This window comes from Catharus ustulatus, chromosome 23, assembly GCF_009819885.2.
Source record: "Catharus ustulatus isolate bCatUst1 chromosome 23, bCatUst1.pri.v2, whole genome shotgun sequence".
NCBI classification, from domain to species: Eukaryota; Metazoa; Chordata; class Aves; order Passeriformes; family Turdidae; genus Catharus; species Catharus ustulatus.
Window position 1 is genome coordinate 1,698,982 of NC_046243.1, and position 20,984 is coordinate 1,719,965.

Below are 20,984 nucleotides of genomic sequence, written 5' to 3' on the forward strand. Positions count from 1 at the left end.
AGATGGGATTTGGGGAAGAAATCCTCCCTCTGAGGGTGCTGAAACCCCAGGACCCATTGTCCAGAGAAGCTGTGGCTGCCCCATCTGTGGAAGTGTCAATAACCAGGTTGTGCAGGGCTTGGAGCAGTCTGGGAGACTGCAAGCTGTACCTGACCACAGCAGGGAGGGCAATGGGATGAGCCTTAAGGACCCTCCCCACCATGGAAAACCAGTTTATCAAAACCAGTCTGGATTGTCTGATTTCTCTCCACAGCTGTATTCCTTAAAACACCAGAAAAGCGTATCTGAAATACTTGGTAAAAACATACTGTGTCAGAAAACAAACAGGGATTTCTGTCTCGCCCTCAAACACCACCTCTCCACTGCAGACCAAAAGGAGGTTGGGCAGGGCTGATTTCTCTCTGGGGCACACTTACCCTTAAAATCAGCATCCTCTGACTGTGCCAGCTGTGTTCTCTCTGCACCATAACTGGGGTTCTCCAGGAAAGGTGCACAAGGACAAACAACCCACAGCTCCTGCTGCTTCCTCTCCAAACACTCTGTTTCAATCCTGTGAAACTTGCATCATTGGACAATGAGGGGGATTTTGAGTCATTATTTTAAAACCTTAAAGTCACGCTTTGGTACAATGTCCTCTTATTATGACAAGTAATTTACCTTATCTTGTGTTTCCGCTTTCCCAAGGCACAAATCCACTTGGCTTGGCTTCAAAACTGCAGGCACAGCAGAATGTTTAAAAAGCTCACCAAATTCATTGTAAAACAAATGGATCCATGTGAAGAATTGGTACCTGTTGAGAGCATTGCAGACAATGAGCATTTCAGGCCTCTCTATCTACTGATAAAAAAGAGGAAGCCAAAAACCATATTCCATCCAGCGCCTTACTACCAGCGGACAGGGTTCACACTGCATGATGTGTTGCTGCCTGGAGAAGATGATGAAAGCATAGGTAAAGCTCAAATTTATCAATATGAATTTATGAAATAATATAGATAATATTTCTGAACAATTTATTGCTTAACAGTAACAGCTTTCATATGTGTCATTTACTTACTGAGCATAGTCTGTGTAACACTGCTTAAGATAACACATGGACTTATTTCAGAGCCCCTCCTTCAAGATTCCAGCCAATTTCCTCTCACAAAAAACAGCAAAGACCAAGCTGATGGATGTCTCAGCATTTCATTTGACCCTGCAAGTGCAGATCTGCAAGGAGGTGCCTCCTTCTCCAAGGAGATTTCCATTACGCCACAGAAGAAGAGCATTTCACTGGAATCACTGGAGGCACTGAGAAGAGAAAGGTAAGGAATGACAAAGGGAGCACACACACTCCAGACACCCTCCTCCAATCCATGCCAGATTCACAATGGGTTTTCAACATCCTGAAACAAAGATTAAGACCTTAAGGCATGAATTTCCCCTAACTAGGCCAGGTTTGACAGGGAATGGAGTCACAAGGTCCCCACTAAGCCTTCTCTTCCACAGGCTTATTCCCCCAGCTGCCTCAGCTGATTCTTGTGCTCTAAACAACTCCTAATTATTTTCTAATAGAGAAATCAACATGGATCATTCCTTCATTCGACAACTCCAGAGAACAGACATCAATCTATACGTGGTCACTGAAACCCTCGAAGCCTCAGAGGAGACTGTCTACAAGGAAGCCGCCAAGGCAGACGGGGGCTTCAAGGCCAAATTTTATGCCACATTCTTTGCAAAGGTTTGGCTTCTCTCTCCTTCCTTCCTCTGCAACATGTGCACCTACACATTCTAACGAGTCGTTCTCTTTATCCAGAGCACCAGTGAGGACAAACAAACCATAGTCATACCCAAGGGCTGCACCCTGGCCTTCAGAACCATCCCTCTACACATTGGAGATGAAGCATGGGGTAAGTAGCTTCCAGAAATGACCAATTCCTCCTCTCCAGAAACAGTGCAGAAGAGGAAGAACATTTTAGGAAGTATCACTTGGCCCCTGAGCTACCATCAGCTTGTGTGCAAAAAAGTGGTGACAGTGTAAGGAACAGAAATCAGCTGGGAGAGGTCAGGTAACCCAGGCAAGGCTAAAGATGCACTTTGGTTTGGGGGACAGTGAAAAAAGGAAAGAAGGAAATCTCAGATCTACATTTCAGGAGCTGCAGAGCTCCTGGTGATAAATGGTACACAGAGCAGAGTTTTGGTGTTCCTTTTCCTTTCCTACTCAGAAGAGCCAGTGAGGAATATGGGAAGGCTGGTATAGAAACGATTCCTTTTATCCTCTTTCAGATGTGGAATATTTCCCACTAAATGCTGTGAGAAATGCAGCCGACGTAACTATTGGTAAGTAATATATTTTACTGCTTCCACTTGCATAACTTTTATCTGCTTTGTGTAAGATTGGAGATCCCAGTGTAAAACAAATCACCTGCAATGATGAATTTGCCTCTGCCCAAATTCCAGATCACTTCAAAAACACTCACACAAGTTTTTCAATCTCTGGGTTTAGAGCTGCTAATGAACTTCTACAACTCAAGTGACAGATTAGGATCCCTTTTGATCTGCAGATCCCACACAAGGAAAATTTGGAGTAGTGATGAGTGAAGTTCAATACTCCTGCCGAATTTTCCCTGAATTGTCTCCTGACCACCTGCTCATTGTCTTCAACACCATCAAGGCTGTCATGAGAGACAAGAACCTCCTTCAAGAGCTCAGACAGAAAGTAAGTGAAGTCAAGCTTTTCTTACTCCCAAAATTTATAAATGCAGACACAACCAGGACCAAACCTCCTGCCCCGTGACTCACCTGTCCTGTGCCACAACTGTCCATCCAAAATTCCCTCACACAGCACATCTTGCTGTGCTGGACAAGAAGCAGCCTCTTCCCTCAGATCCTGATGTTTCTTTTCCTGTCTCCCACAGATGGAAGATATTCCTGAGCAAAATGACGGTTATGAGTTTAAAACTGAGAACACAGACTTAAAAGACCTGTTCAGCACCTTAGAGCATTTGGAAAGAGACCGTCTCCTTCAGCTGGCAGAAGGAATCACCTACATCCTTGATGCTTTGCATGGTGAGGCTTTGGGACTTTAGGAGGGAAATCAAGGCAGGGATAACTCCCAGTCCAGCCATGCCCTCCTGCCTTCTTCTGTCACTCCTCCTCCTCCTCCGCAAGGAATCAAAATCCAAGCACATGGCTGGGGCTGTGTCTGGGAGGGTTAGATTGGATATCAGGGAAAGCTTCTTATCCCAGAGGGTGCTCAGGTACTGAACACATTCCACAGGGAATGGTCACAGCCCCAAGGCTGACAGAGCTCCAGCAGTCTTTGGACAACTGTCTCAGTCACAAACTGGGATTGTTGGCATTGTCCTATGCAGGGACAGGAGCTGGACTTCAATTATTCTTATATATCCCTTCCAACTCCATATTCCATGATTCTGTGAGTAACAGCCAGATCACTCTCACAGTGAGGCTGCACAAACCAGTTCCATTAAAACATCAAAAGCACTTCCAACAAAATGAGCACTTTTTAAGATAAATGATCACCCTTCCCCTCCTCTTTACTCTCTCCCTTCCTGCTCACCAGTCCCATCCCATTACCAATCTTGGAGTGAGCTTTTGGATCCAAACACAGTTTATTTCTGCAGAGCTAATGGACGATCAGCTGCTGCTGTTGCTGGAATCCTTGGAGAGGAAGATTCTATCCCAACAGCTGAACCTGGTGAGATCACACATCACGCTTGCCTCCTTTCAAGAGGGCACAAACTATTTTAATTCTAGGAACATCTCTGTAGTGATGTCACAACTTGACAACTGATTAAAATCATGAGTTTCCTTTTTTTTGTTGTTGCTGTGAAGGTTGAACACCTCCTTAAACATGACCTGGAGGATAAGATGTGTAATTTCCATGTGGATGCCACGCTGCTCTCCTTCCCACACGAGGAGGACCAGACGTTAACCATGGAACTGGTGGAGATGAGTGGAGTGCAGCTCCAGGAAGATGGATCAGCTGTTTCTTTGGATCAACCCTTCGAGGCCGTGGCAGCCCTGTTTGTGGCCCTGTATGCCCTCAACCTCCTCAGTGGCTCCAAGTAGGACACACCTAGGCCTTGTCCCAGGAAATTCTCGGTGAAGGATCAGAAAATCCCTGCTAACCAATCACCTTTCTCTTTGAATACCATCCTTGTTAATTCTCAAGGCAGCTTTGGCTGGGAAAAGCAAATTTAAGGCTGGAAAATTACAGTAATTTCACAATTATAAGCTGTACCATTTTGACTAAAATTTTGATCCCAACCAGGAAATGCAGCTTACACTCTGGACCGGCCAGTATGTGAAAAAAGTTCTGAAATTTCCAAACCCGGAAGTGCTCGCCGAGGTGCCGAGCCGAGCACCTGCCTGTAAAACCCAGGATTGCACGAGTGTTTCAAATTGGTTACTCAGTTGCGTGGCGAGTGGAGGCGGGCTCTGTGCCGGCAGCACGGTTCAGGGGGGAGGCGGGGGGCTCCCTCCTGCCAGCCCCACAGCTCAGGGCAGAGGCGGGGGGCTCCCTACTGCCCCGCAACCTGTGCAGGAAGGCGGGGGGCTCCATGCCGCCACGAGTGCGGGCGGGTTCCCGCCGTGGGAGCGGACAGGCTCCGTCTCCACCTGCTGCCACGGGGCAGTGCCGGGCCGGGTCGGGCGAGCCAGGTGGCGGTGGCCAGACCTGAGCTGCCTCGAAGAGCCAAAGCATCGAGCTGGGCCAGCTGGCCCCGTCGGCAGCACTGAGCGGGCTGAGCCCGCCCGGCCCCAAGCCGAGCCAGTAAACCCCGCGATCCTGCAATTCAGTTACTAATTCATTACTTTGTTGCACGCGGGTCCTCACTGCGAACGAGAGTGCGGCTTAGAATCAGGTGCGGCTTATATATGGACAAAGACCTAAACATTGCCGATAGCCGGAGGTGCGGCTTACAATCAGGTGCGGCTTGTAATCGTGCAATTACTGTAATTCTTGATGCTGTGATAGGCTGGATATCTGTGTGGATTTGTCTGTCTGTCTCCCCAAGAATTCTGAGGTGCAACAGGAAAATCCACAAGGTCAAAGAATCCCAGGCCTGCCACTGGTGCCTCATGTAATCCTGCTGTGAAAAACATGTTTCAGTGTCCTGGTAAAATTTAAAAGGTTTCATAAAAAGACAATAGAAGACACACATAAAGCAAAGGGTTAAAACAGCTGGTTGCTTGGGAAGCTGCCAAGAGCACACCATTACTTCAGGAAAGCCCCTTTAAAGACACTTCACAATACATCAACCTGTTGCATATTCATCGTCCCTCATGTTTAATAACAAGTTCTAGGAACTGTTTAGCATGGCTACTCCTTGGGTCCGCCTTTTCAGAACATGCGTGTTTCTTGGCTTGTGGTTTTAATCCTCTTCTTATCATCTTTTAATTTTGTAGTGGTGCTGGACTTTTGAAGCCAGTGAGTGTTGATAATTGTTGTGTCAGCTGCAGGGCCCCATCACACGTTCACGGGCTGTTATCTCAACTGGGCAGGTAGTTTCAGCATAGTATCTCTAAAAAACTTATGTCTAACTTTTGCTATTAGAAGAAAAGAGAAAACCTATATTCATACAAAAAAGCTATTTTAACATTATACATATAGCATTTATCAAAATAGTTGCAAAAAGCTAATAATATGTCATCCACTTATAACACTGCTTCCCTCAAAATGCTGCTGCTGCTTCTGCAATCAAAAAATGAGAAACGGAAGGGTAAAGGGAATGACAAAGGTAGGGGAAATGCAAAGGAAAAGGGGAAATACAATGGAAAACATGAGCTGTGATTCACTTACCCCGATCTTTCTGGGCTTCAGCGTGGACTCCGTGAACTGCTGGTGCCACAAAGGTGGGGAAATCCCAGAGGTTTCACTGACACCTCCCTGGTCCCATCTCCCTGAGTTGCTTGAGGGACACCAGCAGCACTTCAGAGCAACACTACAAATACTCTCATTATCACTTTATAAATAAAGAGCTTATTCATGCTAAATAATTTGGTGTTTACAAAGGAAATTTCTTATTTTTGTATGGTTTTGGTCCTATGGCATATCCAACAGAATTAGGATTGAAACTCTACCAGAAATAAGAGCCCTTGATGTGGTCACAGCAGTCTTGTCTAGACAATTTTCTAAAATAAAGAATGAAAGTTTTGATTACTCTTTCATAAAGTATTCTAAGAGACACTAATAAAATTCAAGTATTCATGTAGAAACATGCACTTGACCCCTGGAATCTTCACATGGATGGTTTTTTATGTCATACAAGCAAGACAATATATCCAGGAAACATGGAATGGCTCAGGTTGGAAGGCACCTTACGACTCATCCACTTCCAGCCCCTGCCATGGGCAGGGACGCCTTCCACTATCCCTGGTTGCCCCAAAGCCCATCCAACCCGTCCAGGAACAGCCACAGCTTTTCTGGATAACCAGTTCCAGGCCCTGACCAGTCTCACAGAGTAGAATTTCCTGCCAATATCCCCTCCTGAATCCATTTCTCCATCTCTCAATGAACAGCAGCAATACCTGGCTCTATACAGTTCAATCATGCAATCATGGAACGGTTTGGGATGAAGAGACTTAAAGCCCGTCCACTCCCATCTAGTGCCAAAGGCAGGGACACCTTCCTGTCCTGTTCGGACTGATAAATTTCCAGTAATGGACTTACATCTCCTACATTCTGTAGATGTCACAGTATCCCACAGCCCCTGTAACAGACTCTGCTCAATCACTAGAAAGGAAGTATTATACAAGCAACAGAAATTTGTTGTGAGCAGATGACGAGTAATGAAAACGTAAATACGCTGAAGTGACCTCACAGCTTGGAAGACCTCCCAACAAGCTGCTTGCAACAGCCAGATATCTCCTAGCAAGGATCAGATCTAACACAGCCCCTGCCCAGGAGCTGCTTCCAGGAGCTACTGTCAGCAAGGTAAGAGAAATCAATTTACTCTTTGCTGTGCGTTTCTGGTGGTGAGAGCTACCTGTGTGACTGGGGAAGCTCCTGTATTTCATAAACACTTCCACACCTCTGAGCAGAAGGGAAGCCAGAGAACTTCTCCCCAGTCCTGCTGCTCTCCAGAGCCCACATCACCTCAGCAGCTCCGTGGTCTGCTCTCACACCCAGTGCCCCACAAACAGGCAAGTGCATTATCCCAGAGCTTTGGGTACGGGACAGGGTGGGTGGGAGCTCTCTGTGAGTGTTCCTGTTTGATTTTTCTTCTTCACTTGGAGAAGGCTATTTGTCTTTGGAATGATTTAAACTGAAAGAGGGCAGGCTCAGATGGGATTTGGGGAAGAAATCCTCCCTCTGAGTGTGCTGAGGCCCCAGAACACATTGTCCAGAAGAGCTGTGGCTGCCCCATCTGTGGAAGTGTCTATAACAAGGCTGTACAGAGCTTGCAGCAGCCTGGGAGACTGCAAGCTGTACCTGACCACAGCAGGGAGGGCAATGGGATGAGCCTTAAGGTCCCTTCCCACCACGGAAAACCAGTTTACCAAAACCAGTCTGGATGGTCTGATTTCTCTCCGCAGCTGTATTCCGTAAAACACCAGAAAAGCAATACTGAAATATTTGGTAAAAACAAGCTGTGTCAGAAAACAAACAGGGATCTATTTCTGGTGCTCAAACACCAGCTCTCCATTGCAGAACAAAATGAGGTTGGGTTGAGCTGATTTCGCTCTATATTGGGGCACATTTGCCCCTAAAATCAGCATCCTCAGCTCTGTTCTCTCTGCACCATAACTGGGGTTCTCCAGGAAAGGTGCACAAGGACAAACAACCCACAGCTCCTGCTGCTTCCTCTCCAAACACTCTGTTTCAATCCTGTGAAACTTGCATCCTTGGACAATGAGGAGGATTTTGAGTCATTATTTTAAAATCTTAAATTCACGCTTTGGTACAATGTCCTCCTATTTTTCATGCAATTTGCCTTAGCTTGTGTTTCCTCTTTCCCAAGGCACAAATCCACTTGCCTGGGCTTCAAAACCTCAGCCACAGTAGAATGTTTAAAAAACTCACCAAATTCATCATAAATCAAACGGATCCACACAAAGAATTCGTCCCTGTCGAGAGCATCGCAGACAATGAGGATTTCAGACTCCTCTGTCTACTGAAAAGAAAGAGAAAATTCAAAACCATATTCCACCCCGCTCCTTACTACCAGCGGACAGGGTTCACACTGCAGGATGTGCTGCTGCCTGGAGAAGATGGTGAAAGCATAGGTAAAGCCCAAATTCATCAATAGAAATTTATGAAATACTATATATAAATTTTTAACCATTTGTTGCCAAACACTACTAATTTTCCTACGTGTGATATAATTACTGTGCTGAGGCTGTGGAGTCCAGCTTAAGTTAACACACGGAATTATTTCAGAGCCCCTGCTTCAAGATTCCAGACAAATTCCTCTCACAAAAATCAGTGCAAACCAAACTCAAGGAGATCTCAGCATTTCATTTGACCCTGCAAGTGTAGATGTGCATGGAGATGCCTCCTTGTCTGAGGAATTTTCTGTCAAGCCACAGAAGAAGAGCATTTCACAGCAGTCACTGGAGGCACTGAGAAGAGAAAGGTAAGGAATGACAAAGGGAGCACACATGCTACAGTTACCCACCTCCAACCCATGCCAGGTTAACAATGGGTTTTCAACAGCCTAAAGCAAATATTAAGACTGTAGGGCAGAAATTTCCCCTAACTAGGCCAGATAAGACAGGGAATGGAGTGACAATGTCCCCACTCAGCCTCCTACAGGCTTATTCCCCCCAGCTGCCTCAGCTGCTCCTGCTACTTTCACCATGCCTGTTTTTTTTCTTTTAGAAAAATCAACATGGATCATTCCTTCATCCAACAACAACAGAGAACAGACATCAATCTGAGTGTGGTCACTGAAATCCTCAAAGCCTCAGAGGAGACTGTCCACAAGGAAGCCACCAAGGCAGATAGGGGTCTCATGGCCAAATTTCATGCCACACTCTCTGGAAAGGTTTGGCTTCTATCTCCTTCCTTCCCCAACACCTGCACCAACATGCTCTAACTGGTTGTTTGCTTTCACCAGGGCACCAGTGAGGACAAACAAACCATAGTCATACCCAAGGGCTGCACCCTGGCATTCAGAACCATCCCTCTACACATTAGAGATGGAGCATGGGGTAAGTAACTTCCAGAAATGACCAATTCCTCCTCTCCAGAAACAGTGCAGAAGAGGAAGAACATTTTAGGAAGTATCACTTGGCCCCTGAGCTACCATCAGCTTGTGTGCAAAGAAGTGCTGGCAGTGTAAGGAACAGAAATCAACTGGGAGAGGTCAGGTAACCCATGCAAGGCTAAAGATGCACTTTGGTTGGGGCGTCAATAAGGAAAGGAAAGAAGGAAATCTCAGATCTACATTTCAGGAGCAGTAGAGCTCCTGATGAGAAATGGCACACAGTGCAAGCAGAGTTTTGGTGTTTCTTTTCCTTTCCTTCTCAGAAGACCAGTGAGGAATCTGGGAAGGCTGGTATAGAAATGTTTCCTTTTTATCCTCTTTCAGATCTGGAATATTTCCCAGTAGAAGCTCTGAGAAGAGCAGCATACGTAGCTGATGGTAAGTAATGTATTTTACTGCTTCCACTTGCACAACTTCTACGTGCTCTGGGTAAGATTGAATCTCTCAGTGTAAAACAAATCACCTCGAGTCACGCAATTGCCTCTTCCCTGAGACACCACAACTGCCCAAATTCCAGACCTCTTCAAAAACACTCACACAAGTTTTTCAATCTCTGGGTTTAGAGCTGCTAATGAACTTCTACAACTCAAGTGACAGATTAGGACCCCTTTTGATTTGCAGGTCCCACACAAGGAAAATTAGGAGTAGTGATGAGTGAAGTTCAATACTCCTGCCGAAATTTCTCTGAATTGTCTCCTGAACTCCTGCTCATTGTCTTCAACACCATCAAAGCTGTCATGAGAGACAAGAACCTCCTTCAAGAGCTCAGACAGAAAGTAAGTGAAGCTTTTCTTACTCCCAAAATTTATAAATACATACAGATCCAGGACCACACCTCTTGCCCCATGACTCACCTGTCCTGTGCCACAACTGTCCATCCAAAATTCCCTCACTCAGCACATCTTGCTGTACAGGACAAGTAGCAGTGTCTGTCCATACATCCTGACATTTCTTTCCCTTGTTCCTACAGATGGAAGATATTCCTGAGCAAAATGATGGGTATGAGCTGAAAACTGAGAGTCTAGATTTAAAAGACCTGTTCAGCATCTTACAGCACTGTCCAATAGACTGTCTCCTTCTGATTGCAGAAGGAATCACCTACATCCTTGATGCTTTGCATGGTGAGGCTTTGGGACTTTAGCAGGGAAATCAAGGCAGGGATGACTCCCAGTCCTGCCATTCCCTCCTGCCTTCCTCTCTCACTCCTCCTCCTCCTCCTCCTCAAGTGCAATCTACATCCATGTCCCATGGAGAAGTGAGGACAGAAATCCCCTCCACACCCACACAGGGCTCCCTGCTCCCTCAAAGTGCAGTCACAGTTTCTGCCCAAGGACCAGCTCCAATCTCTGCTCTGCTCACCAGAGACACGACCCAAGCACATGGCTGGAGCTGTGTCTGGGAGGGTTAGATTGGATATCAGGGAAAGCTTCTCATCCCAGAGGGTGCTCAGGCACTGAACACACTCCCCAGGGAATGGTCACAGCCCCAAGGCTGACAGAGCTCCAGCAGTCTTTGGACAACTGTCCCAGGCACAAACTGGGATTGTTGGCGTTGTCCTGTGCAGGGACAGCAGCTGGACTTCAATTATCCTTGTAGGTCCATTCCAACTCCATATTCCATGATTCTGTGAGTAACAGCCAGATCACTCTCACTGTGAGGCTGCACAAATCAGTTCCATTCAAACATCCAAAAAACTTCCAACAAAATGAGCACTTTTTACGAGAAATGATCACCCTTCCCCTCCTCTTTACTCTCTCCCTTCCTGTTCACCAGTTCCATCCCACTACCAATCTTGGGGTGAGGTTTGGGATCCAAACCCAATTTATTTCTGCAGAATTAAAGGATGAACAGCTGCTGCTGTTGCTGGAATCCTCGGAGAGGAAGATTCTGTCCCAACAGCTGGAACTGGTGAGATCATACATCACACTTCGCTCTTTTCAAGGGGACACAGACTATTTTAATTCTAGCAACATCTTCATACTGATGTCACAACTTGACAACTAATTAAAATCAAGATTTTCCTTTTTTTTTTTGTTGCTGTGAAGGTTGAAAACCTCCTGAAACATGACCTGGAGGATAAGATGTGTCATTTCCATGTGGATGCCACGCTGCTCTCCTTCCCACACGAGGAGGATCAGATGTTAACCATGGAACTGGTGGAGCTGAGTGGAGTGCAGCTCCACGAAGATGGATCAGCTCTTTCTTTGGATCAACCCTTCGAGGCCGTGGCAGCCCTGTTTGTGGCCCTGTATGCCCTCAACCTCCTCAGTGGCTCCAAGTAGGACACACCTAGGCCTTGTCCCGAGAAATTCTCGGTAAATCATCACGAAATCCATGCTAAACAACCACGTTTCTCTTAGAATATCATCCTTCTTAATTCTCAAGGCAGCTTTGGCTGGGAAAAGCAAATTTAAGGCTGGAAAATTACAGTAATTTCACAATTATAAGCTGTACCATTTTGACTAAAATTTTGATCCCAACCAGGAAATGCAGCTTACACTCTGGACCGGCCAGTATGTGAAAAAAGTTCTGAAATTTCCAAACCCGGAAGTGCACGCCGAGGTGCCGAGCCGAGCACCTGCCAGTAAAACCCAGGATTGCACGAGTGTTTCAAATTGGTTACTCAGTTGCGTGGCGAGTGGAGGCGGGCTCTGTGCCTGTAGCACGGTTCAGGGGGAGGCAGGGGGCTCCCTCCTGCCAGTCCTGCAGCTCGGGGCAGAGGCAGGGGGCTCCCTCCTGCCCCGCAACCTGTGCAGGAAGGTGGGGGGCTCCATGCCGCCGCAAGTGCGGGCAGGCTCCCACCTTGGGAGCGGACAGGCTCCGTCTCCACCTGCCACCATGGGGCAGTGCCAGGCCGGGGCGGGAGAGCCAGGTGGCGGCGGCCAGACCTGAGCTGCCTCGAAGATCCAAAGCGTCGAGCTGGGCCAGCTGGCCCCGTCGGCAGCACTGAGCTGGCTGAGCCCGCCAAGCCCCGAGCCGAGCCAATAAACCCTGTGATCCTGCAATTCAGTTACTAATTCATTACTTTGTTGCACACGGGTCTTCACTGCGAACAAGAGTGCGGCTTATAACCAGCTGTGGCTTATATATGGACAAAGACCTAAACATTACCGACACAAGGAGGTGCGGCTTACAATCAGGTGCGGCTTGTAATCGTGCAATTACTGTAATTCTTGATGCTGTGATAGGCTGGATATCTGTGTGGATTTGTCTGTCTGTCTCCCCAAGAATTCTGAGGTGCAACAGGGAAATCCACAAGGTCAAAGAATCCCAGGCCTGCCACTGGTGCCTCATGTAATCCTGCTGTGAAAAACATGTTTCACTGTCCTGCTAAAATTTAAAAGGTTTCATAGAAAGACAATAGAAGACACACATAAAGCAAAGGGTTAAAACAGCTGGCTGCTTGGGAAGCTGCCAAGAGCACACCATTACTTCGGGAAAGCCCCTTTAAATACACTTCACAATACATCAGCCTGTTGCATTTTCAGAGTCCCTCACGTTTAATAACAAGTTCTAGGAACTGTTTAGCATGGTTACTCCTTGGGTCCACCTTTTCAGAACATGCGTGTTTCTTGGCTTGTGGTTTTAATCCTCTACTTATCATCTTTTAATTTTGTAGTGGTCCTGTACTTTTGTAGCTGGTGAGAGCTGATAATTGTTGTGTCAGCTGCAGGGCCCCATCACACGTTCACAGGCTGTTATCTCAACTGGGCGGGTAGTTTCAGCATAGTATCTCTAAAAAATGTATGTCTAACTTTTGCTATTAGAAGAAAAGAGAAAACCTATATTCATACAAAAAAGCTATTTTAACATTATACATATAGCATTTATCAAAATAGTTGCAAAAAGCTAATAATATGTCATCCACTTATAACAATGCTTCCCTCAAAATGCTGCTGCTGCTTCTGCAATCAAAAAATGAGAAACGGAAGGGTAAAGGGAATGACAAAGGTAGGGGAAATGCAAAGGAAAAGGGGAAATACAATGGAAAACATGAGCTGTGATTCACTTACCCCGATCTTTCTGGGCTTCAGAGTGGACTCCGTGAACTGCTGGTGCCACAAAGGTGGGGAAATCCCAGAGGTTTCACTGACACCTCCCTGGTCCCATCTCCCTGAGTTGCTTGAGGGACACCAGCAGCACTTCAGAGCAACACTACAAATACTCTCATTATCACTTTATAAATAAAGAGCTTATTCATGCTAAATAATTTGGTGTTTACAAAGGAAATTTCTTATTTTTGTATGGTTTTGGTCCTATGGTATATCCAACAGAATTAGGATTGAAACTCTACCAGAAATAAGAGCCCTTGATGTGGTCACAGCAGTCTTGTCTAGACAATTTTTTAAAATTAAGAATGAAAGTTTTGATTACTCTTTCATAAAGTATTCTAAGAGACACTAATAAAATTCAAGTATTCATGTAAAAACATGCACTTGACCCCTGGAATCTTCACATGGACGGTTTTTGATGTCATACAAGCAAGACAATGTATCCAGGAAATATGGAATGGCTCAGGTTGGAAGGCACCTTACGACTCATCCACTTCCAGCCCCTGCCATGGGCAGGGACGCCTTCCACTACCCCTGGTTGCTCCAAGCCCATCCCCCCGTCCAGGGACAGCCACAGCTTTTCTGGATAACCAGTTCCAGGCCCTGACCAGTCTCACAGAGAAGAATTTCCTGCCAATATCCCCTCCTGAATCCATTTCTCCATCTGTCAATGAACAGCAGCAATACCTGGCTCTATACAGTTCAATCATGCAATGATGGAATGGTTTGGGATGAAGAGACTTAAAGCCCGTCCACTCCCATCTAGTGCCATAGGCAGGGACACCTTCCTGTCCTGTTCGGACTGATAAATTTCCAGTAATGGACTTACATCTCCTACATCTGTAGATGTCACAGTTTCCCACAATCCCTGTAACAGACTCTGCTCAATCACCAGAAAGGAAGTATTATACAAGCAACAGAAATTTTTTGTGAGCGGATGACGAGTAATGAAAACGTAAATACGCTGAAGTGACCTCACAGCTTGGAAGACCTCCCAACAAGCTGCTTGCAACAGCCAGATATCTCCTAGCAAGGATCAGATCTAACACAGCCCCTGCCCAGGAGCTGCTTCCAGGAGCTACTGTCAGCAAGGTAAGAGAAATCAATTTACTCTTTGCTGTGCGTTTCTGGTGGTGAGAGCTACCTGTGTGACTGGGGAAGCTCCTGTATTTCATAAACACTTCCACACCTCTGAGCAGAAGGGAAGCCAGAGAACTTCTCCCCAGTCCTGCTGCTCTCCAGAGCCCACATCACCTCAGCAGCTCCGTGGTCTGCTCTGCACACCCAGCGCCCCACAAACAGGCAAGTGCATTATCCCAGAGCTTTGGGTATGGGACAGGGGGGGTGGGAGCTCTCTGTCAGTGTTCCTGTTTGATTTTTCTTCTTCACTTGGAGAAGGCTATTTGTCTTTGGAATGTTTTAAACTGAAAGAGGGCAGGCTCAGATGGGATTTGGGGAAGAAATCCTCCCTCTGAGGGTGCTGAGGCCCCAGAACACATTGTCCAGAAGAGCTGTGGCTGCCACATCTGTGGAAGTGTCTATAACAAGGCTGTACAGAGCTTGGAGCAGCCTGGGAGACTGCAAGCTGTACCTGACCACAGCAGGGAGGGCAATGGGATGAACCTTAAGGACCCTTCCCACCACGGAAAACCAGTTTCCCAAAACCAGTCTGGATTGTCTGATTTCTCTCCACAGCTGTATTCCGTAAAACACCAGAAAAGCGCATCTGAAACATTTGGTAAAAACAAACTGTGTCAGAAAACAAACAGGGACTTCTTTCTGGCACTCAAACACCAGCTCTCCATTGCAGACCAAAAGGAGGTTGGGCTGGAATGTTTTCTCTCTATATTGGGGCATATTTGCCCTTAAAATCAGCATCCTCAGAGTGTGCCACCTCTGTTCTCTCTGCACCATAACTGGGGTTCTCCAGGAAAAGTGGACAAGGACAAACGCTCCTGCTGCTTCCTCTCCAAACACTCTGTTTCAATCCTGTGAAACTTGCATCCTTGGACAATGAGGGGGATTTTGAGTCATTATTTTAAAATCTCAAATTCACACTTTGGTACAATGTCCTCCTATTTTTCATGCAATTTGCCTTAGCTTGTGTTTCCGCTTTCCCAAGGCACAAATTCACTTGCCTGGGCTTCAAAACATCAGCTACAGCAGAATGTTTAAAAAACTCACCAAATTCATCATAAATCAAACGGATCCACACAAAGAATTCGTCCCTGTCGAGAGCATCGCAGACAATGAGGATTTCAGACTCCTCTGTCTACTGAAAAGAAAGAGAAAATTCAAAACCGTATTCCACCCCGCTCCTTACTACCAGCGGACAGGGTTCACACTGCATGATGTGCTGCTGCCTGAAGAAGATGGTAAAAGCATAGGTAAAGCCCAAATTTATCAATACAAATTTATGAAATACTATATATAATTTTTTTAACCATTTGTTGCCAAACACTACTAATTTTCCTACGTGTGATATAATTTCTGTGCTGAGGGTGTGGAGTCCAGCTTAAGTTAACACATGGAATTATTTCAGAGCCCCTGCTTCAAGATTCCAGACAAATTCCTCTCACAAAAACCAGTGCAAACCAAACTCAAGGAGATCTCAGCATTTCATTTGACCCTGCAAGTGTAGATGTGCATGGAGGTGCCTCCTTGTCTGAAGAATTTTCTGTCAAGCCACAGAAGAAGAGCATTTCACAGCAGTCACTGGAGGCACTGAGAAGAGAAAGGTAAGGAATGACAAAGGGAGCACACACACTCCAGTCACCCTCCTCCAACCAATGCCAGGTTCACAATGGGTTTTCAACAGCCTAAAGCCAAGATTAAAACCTTAGGGCAGGAATTTCCCCTAACTAGGCCAGATAAGACAGGGAATGGAGTGACAATGTCCCCACTCAGTCTCCTCTTCTACAGGCTTATTCCCCCCAGCTGCCTCAGCTGATCCTGCTACTTTCACCATGCCTGTATTTTTTTCTTTTAGAAAAATCAACATGGATCATTCCTTCATCCAACAACAACAGAGAACAGACAGCAATCTGAGCGTGGTCACTGAAATCCTCGAAGCCTCAGAGGAGACTGTCTACAAGGAAGCCACCAAGGCAGATAGGGGTCTCATGGCCAAATTTCATGCCACACTCTCTGGAAAGGTTTGGCTTCTATCTCCTTCCTTCCCCAACACCTGTACCAACATGCTCTAACTGGTTGTTTGCTTTCACCAGGGCACCAGAGAGGACAAACAAACCATAGTCATACCCAAGGGCTGCACCCTGGCCTTCAGGGCCATCCCTCTACACATTAGAGATGGAGCATGGGGTAAGTAACTTCCAGAAATGATCAATTCCTCCTCTCCAGAAACAGTGCAGAAGAGGAAGAACATTTTAGGAAGTATCACTTGGCCCCTGAGCTACCATCAGCTTGTGTGCAAAGAAGTGCTGGCAGTGTAAGGAACAGAAATCAACTGGGAGAGGTCAGGTAACCCATGCAAGGCCAAAGATGCACTTTGGTTGGGGGATCAATAAGGAAAGGAAAGAAGGAAATCTCAGATCTACATTTCAGGAGCTGCAAAGCTCCTGATGAAAAATGGCACACAGTGCAAGCAGAGTTTTGGTGTTTCTTTTCCTTTCCTTCTCAGAAGACCAGTGAGGAATCTGGGAAGGCTGGTATAGAAATGTTTCACTTTTATCCTCTTTCAGATCTGGAATATTTCCCAGTAGAAGCTCTGAGAAGAGCAGCATACGTAGCTGATGGTAAGTAATGTATTTTACTGCTTCCACTTGCACAACTTCTACCCGCTTTGGTTAAGACTGAATCTCCCAGTGTAAAACAAATCACCTCGAGTGACGCAATTGCCTCTTCCCTGAGACATCACAACTGCCCAAATTCCAGACCTCTTCAAAAATAATCACACAAGTTTTTCAATCTCTGAGTTTAGAGCTGCTAATGAACTTCTATAACTCAGGCGACAGATTAGGACCCCTTTTGATTTGCAGGTCCCACACAAGGAAAATTAGGAGTAGTGATGAGTGAAGTTCAATACTCCTGCCGAAATTTCTCTGAATTGTCTCCTGACCGCCTGCTCATTGTCTTCAACACCATCAAGGCTGTCATGAGAGACAAGAACCTCCTTCAAGAGCTCAGACAGAAAGTAAGTGAAGCTTTTCTTACTCCCAAAATTTATAAATACAGACAGATCCAGGACCACACCTCTTGCCCCATGACTCACCTGTCCTGTGCCACAACTGTCCATCCAAAATTCCCTCACTCAGCACATCTTGCTGTACAGGACAAGTAGCAGTCTCTGTCCATAGATCCTGACATTTCTTTCCCTTGTTCCTACAGATGGAAGATATTCCTGAGCAAAATGATGGGTATGAGCTGAAAACTGAGAGCCCAGACTTAAAAGATCTGTTCAGCACCTTACAGCATTCTCCAAGAGACTGTCTCCTTCTGATTGCAGAAGGAATCACCTACATCCTTGATGCTTTGCATGGTGAGGCTTTGGGACTTTAGGAGGGAAATCAAGGCAGGGATGACTCCCAGTCCTGCCATTCCCTCCTCCCTTTCTCTCTCACTCCTCCTCCTCCTCCTCAAGTGAAATCTACATCCATGTCCCATGGAGGGGAGAGAACAGAAATCCCCTCCACACCCACACAGGGCTCCCTGCTCCCTCAAAGTGCAGTCACAGCTTCTGCCCAAGGACCAGCTCCAATCTCTGCTCTGCTCACCAGAGACAGGACCCAGGCACATGGCTGGAGCTGTGTCTGGGAGGGTTAGATTGGATATCAGGGAAAGCTTCTTATCCCAGAGGATGCTCAGGCACTGAACACACTCCCCAGGGAATGGTCACAGCCCCAAGGCTGACAGAGCTCCAGCAGTCTTTGGACAACTGTCTCAGCCACAAACTGGGATTGTTGGCATTGTCCTGTGCAGGGACAGCAGCTGGACTTCAATTATCCTTATGGGTCCCTTCCAACTCCATATTCCATGATTCTGTGAGTAACAGCCAGATCACTCTCACTGTGAGGCTGCAAAACCAGTTCCATTCAAACATACAAAGGACTTCCAACAAAATGAGCACTTTTTACGAGAAATGATCACCCTTCCCCTCCTCTTTACTCTCTCCCTTCCTGTTCACCAGTTCCATCCCATTACCAACCTTGGGGTGAGGTTTTGGATCCAAACTCAGTTTATTTCTGCAGAATTAAAGGATGAACAGCTGCTGCTGTTGCTGGAATCCTTGGAGAGGAAGATTCTGTCCCAACAGCTGGAACTGGTGAGATCACGCATCAAACTTCGCTCTTTTCAAGGGGACACAGACTATTTTAATTCTAGCAACATCTTCATAGTGATGTCACAACTTGACAACTAATTAAAATCAAGATTTTCCCTTTTTTTGTTGTTGCTGTGAAGGTTGAAAACCTACTGAAACATGACCTGGAGGATAAGAGGTGTCATTTCCATGTGGATGCCAGGCTGCTCTCCTTCCAACACAAGGAGGATCAGACGTTAACCATGGAACTGGTGGAGATGAGTGGAGTGCAGCTCCATGAAGATGGATCAGCTGTTTCTTTGGATCAACCCTTTGTGGCCATGGTAGCCCTGTTTGTGGCCCTGTATGCCCTCAACCTCCTGAGTGGCTCCAAGTAGGACACACACAGGCCTTGTCCCGAGAAAGTCTCGGTAAAGCATCACGAAATCCATGCTAAACAACCACGTTTCTCTTAGAATATCATCCTTCTTAATTCTCAAGGCAGCGTTGGCTGGGAAAAGCAAATTTAAGGCTGGAAAATTACAGTAATTTCACAATTATAAGCTGCACCATTCTGACTAAAATTTTAATCCCAACCCGGAAATGCAGCTTACACTCCGGACGGGCCAGTATGTCAAAAAAATTCTGAAATTTTCAAACCCGGAAGTGCCAGCCAGGGTGCCGACCCGAGCACCTGCCGGTAAAACCCGGGATTGCGCGATTGTTTCAAATCGGTTACTCTGTTGTGTGGCGAGTGGAGGCGGGCTCTGTGCCGGCAGCGCGGTTAGAGGGGGAGGCGAGGGGCTCCCTCCTGCCAGCCCCGCAGTTCGGATGCCGACACCTAGAGGTGCGGCTTACAATCAGGTGCGGCTTGTAATCGTGCAATTATTGTAATTCTTGATGCTGTGATAGGCTGGATATCTGTGTGGATTTGTCTGTCTGTCTCCCCAAGAATTCTGAGGTGCAACAGGGAAACCCACAAGGTCAAAGAATCCCAGGCCTGCCACTAGTGCGGCATGTAATCCTGTTGTGAAAATCATATTTCACTGTCCTGGTAAAATTCAAAAGGTTTCATAAAAAGACAATAGGAGACACACATAAAGCAAAGGGTTAAAACAGCCGGGTGTTTGGCAAGTTGCCAAGAGCACACCATTACTTTGGGGAAGCCACTTCACAATATATCAACCTGTTGCATATTCATAGTCATCTCTAGTAACATGTTCTAGGAGCTGTTTAGCATGGCTACTCCTTGGGTCCATCTTTTTAGATCACGCAGGTTTCTTGGCTTGTGGTTTTAATCATCTTCTTATCATCTTTTAATTTGCGTAGTGGTCCTGGACTTTTGAAGCCAGTGAGAGTTGATAATTGTTGTGTCAGCTGCAGGGCCCCATCACACGTTCACGGGCTGTTATCTCAACTGGGCGGGTAGTTTCAGCATAGTATCTCTAAAAAACTTATGTCTAACTTTTGCTTTTAGAAGAAAAGAGAAAACCTATATTCATACAAAAAAGCTATTTTAACATTATACATACAGCATTTATCCCAATAGTTGCGAAAAGCTAATAATATGTCATCCACTTATAACACTGCTTCTCTCAAAATGCTGCTGCTGCTTCTGCAATCGATTAATGAGAAAGGGAAGTGTAAAGGGAATGGGAAGGGGTGGGGAAATGCAAAGGAAATGGGGAAATACAATGGAAAACATGAGCTGTGATTCACTTACACCGTTCTTTCTGTGCTTCAGCGTGGACTTCATGAACTGCTGGTGGCAGGAAGGTGGGGAAATCCCTGAGGTTTCACTGAAACCTCCCAGGTTCCATCTCCCTGAGTTGCTTGAGGGACATGGGGAAGCACTTCAGAGCAACACTACAAATACTCTCATTTTCACTTTATAAATATAGAGCATCGTCTTGCTAAGCATTTGGGTGTTTTCAAAGCCAAATTCTTTTTTTCGTGTGTTTTCAGTCCTATGGCACATCCAACAAACTCAGGATTGAAGCTGTACCATATATCAGGACCCTTGATGTAGTCACAGCAGTCCTGTCTAGAGAACTTTTTAAAATAAAGTGTGAAAGTTTTGATTACTCACTCCTTTGTAAAGTATTCCAAGAGACACTAATAAATGTCAAGTATTCATGTAGAAACATGCACTTGACTCCTGGAATCTTCACATGGATGGTTTTTGATGTCATACAAGCAAGGCAATGTATCCAGGAAACATGGAATGGTTCAGGTTGGAAGGCCCCTTATGACTCATCCACTTCCAGCCCCTGCCATGGGCAGGGACACCTTCCACTATCCCTGTTTGCCCCAAACTCCAGGGACAGCCACAGCTTCTCTGGATAACCAGTTCCAGGGCCTGACCAGCCTCACAGAGAGGAATTTCCTGTCATTATCCTCTCCTGAACCCATTTCTCCATTGGTCAACGAACTGCAGCATTACCTGGCTCTGTAAAGTTGAATCAT

The 20,984-nt window shown here is 46.1% G+C and overlaps 1 protein-coding gene across 1 annotated transcript; it reads left to right on the plus strand.

Annotated features, from left to right (window-relative positions):
• Positions 1-714: 714 nt before the first annotated feature.
• LOC117006260 lies at positions 715-19,016 on the plus strand. Its single transcript, XM_033078636.1, has 27 exons — positions 715-949; positions 1,106-1,301; positions 1,552-1,717; positions 1,793-1,886; positions 2,263-2,316; positions 2,541-2,695; positions 2,895-3,045; positions 3,621-3,694; positions 3,832-4,064; positions 8,123-8,226; positions 8,381-8,576; positions 8,822-8,987; positions 9,060-9,153; positions 9,534-9,587; positions 9,831-9,985; positions 10,180-10,330; positions 11,044-11,117; positions 11,225-11,487; positions 15,545-15,648; positions 15,804-15,999; positions 16,251-16,416; positions 16,489-16,582; positions 16,963-17,016; positions 17,260-17,414; positions 17,609-17,759; positions 18,469-18,542; positions 18,680-19,016. Exons 1-27 carry the CDS (start codon positions 730-732, stop codon positions 18,914-18,916), a joined length of 3,831 nt encoding a protein of 1,276 aa, XP_032934527.1. The 5' UTR covers positions 715-729; the 3' UTR covers positions 18,917-19,016.
• The last annotated feature ends 1,968 nt before the right edge of the window (positions 19,017-20,984 follow it).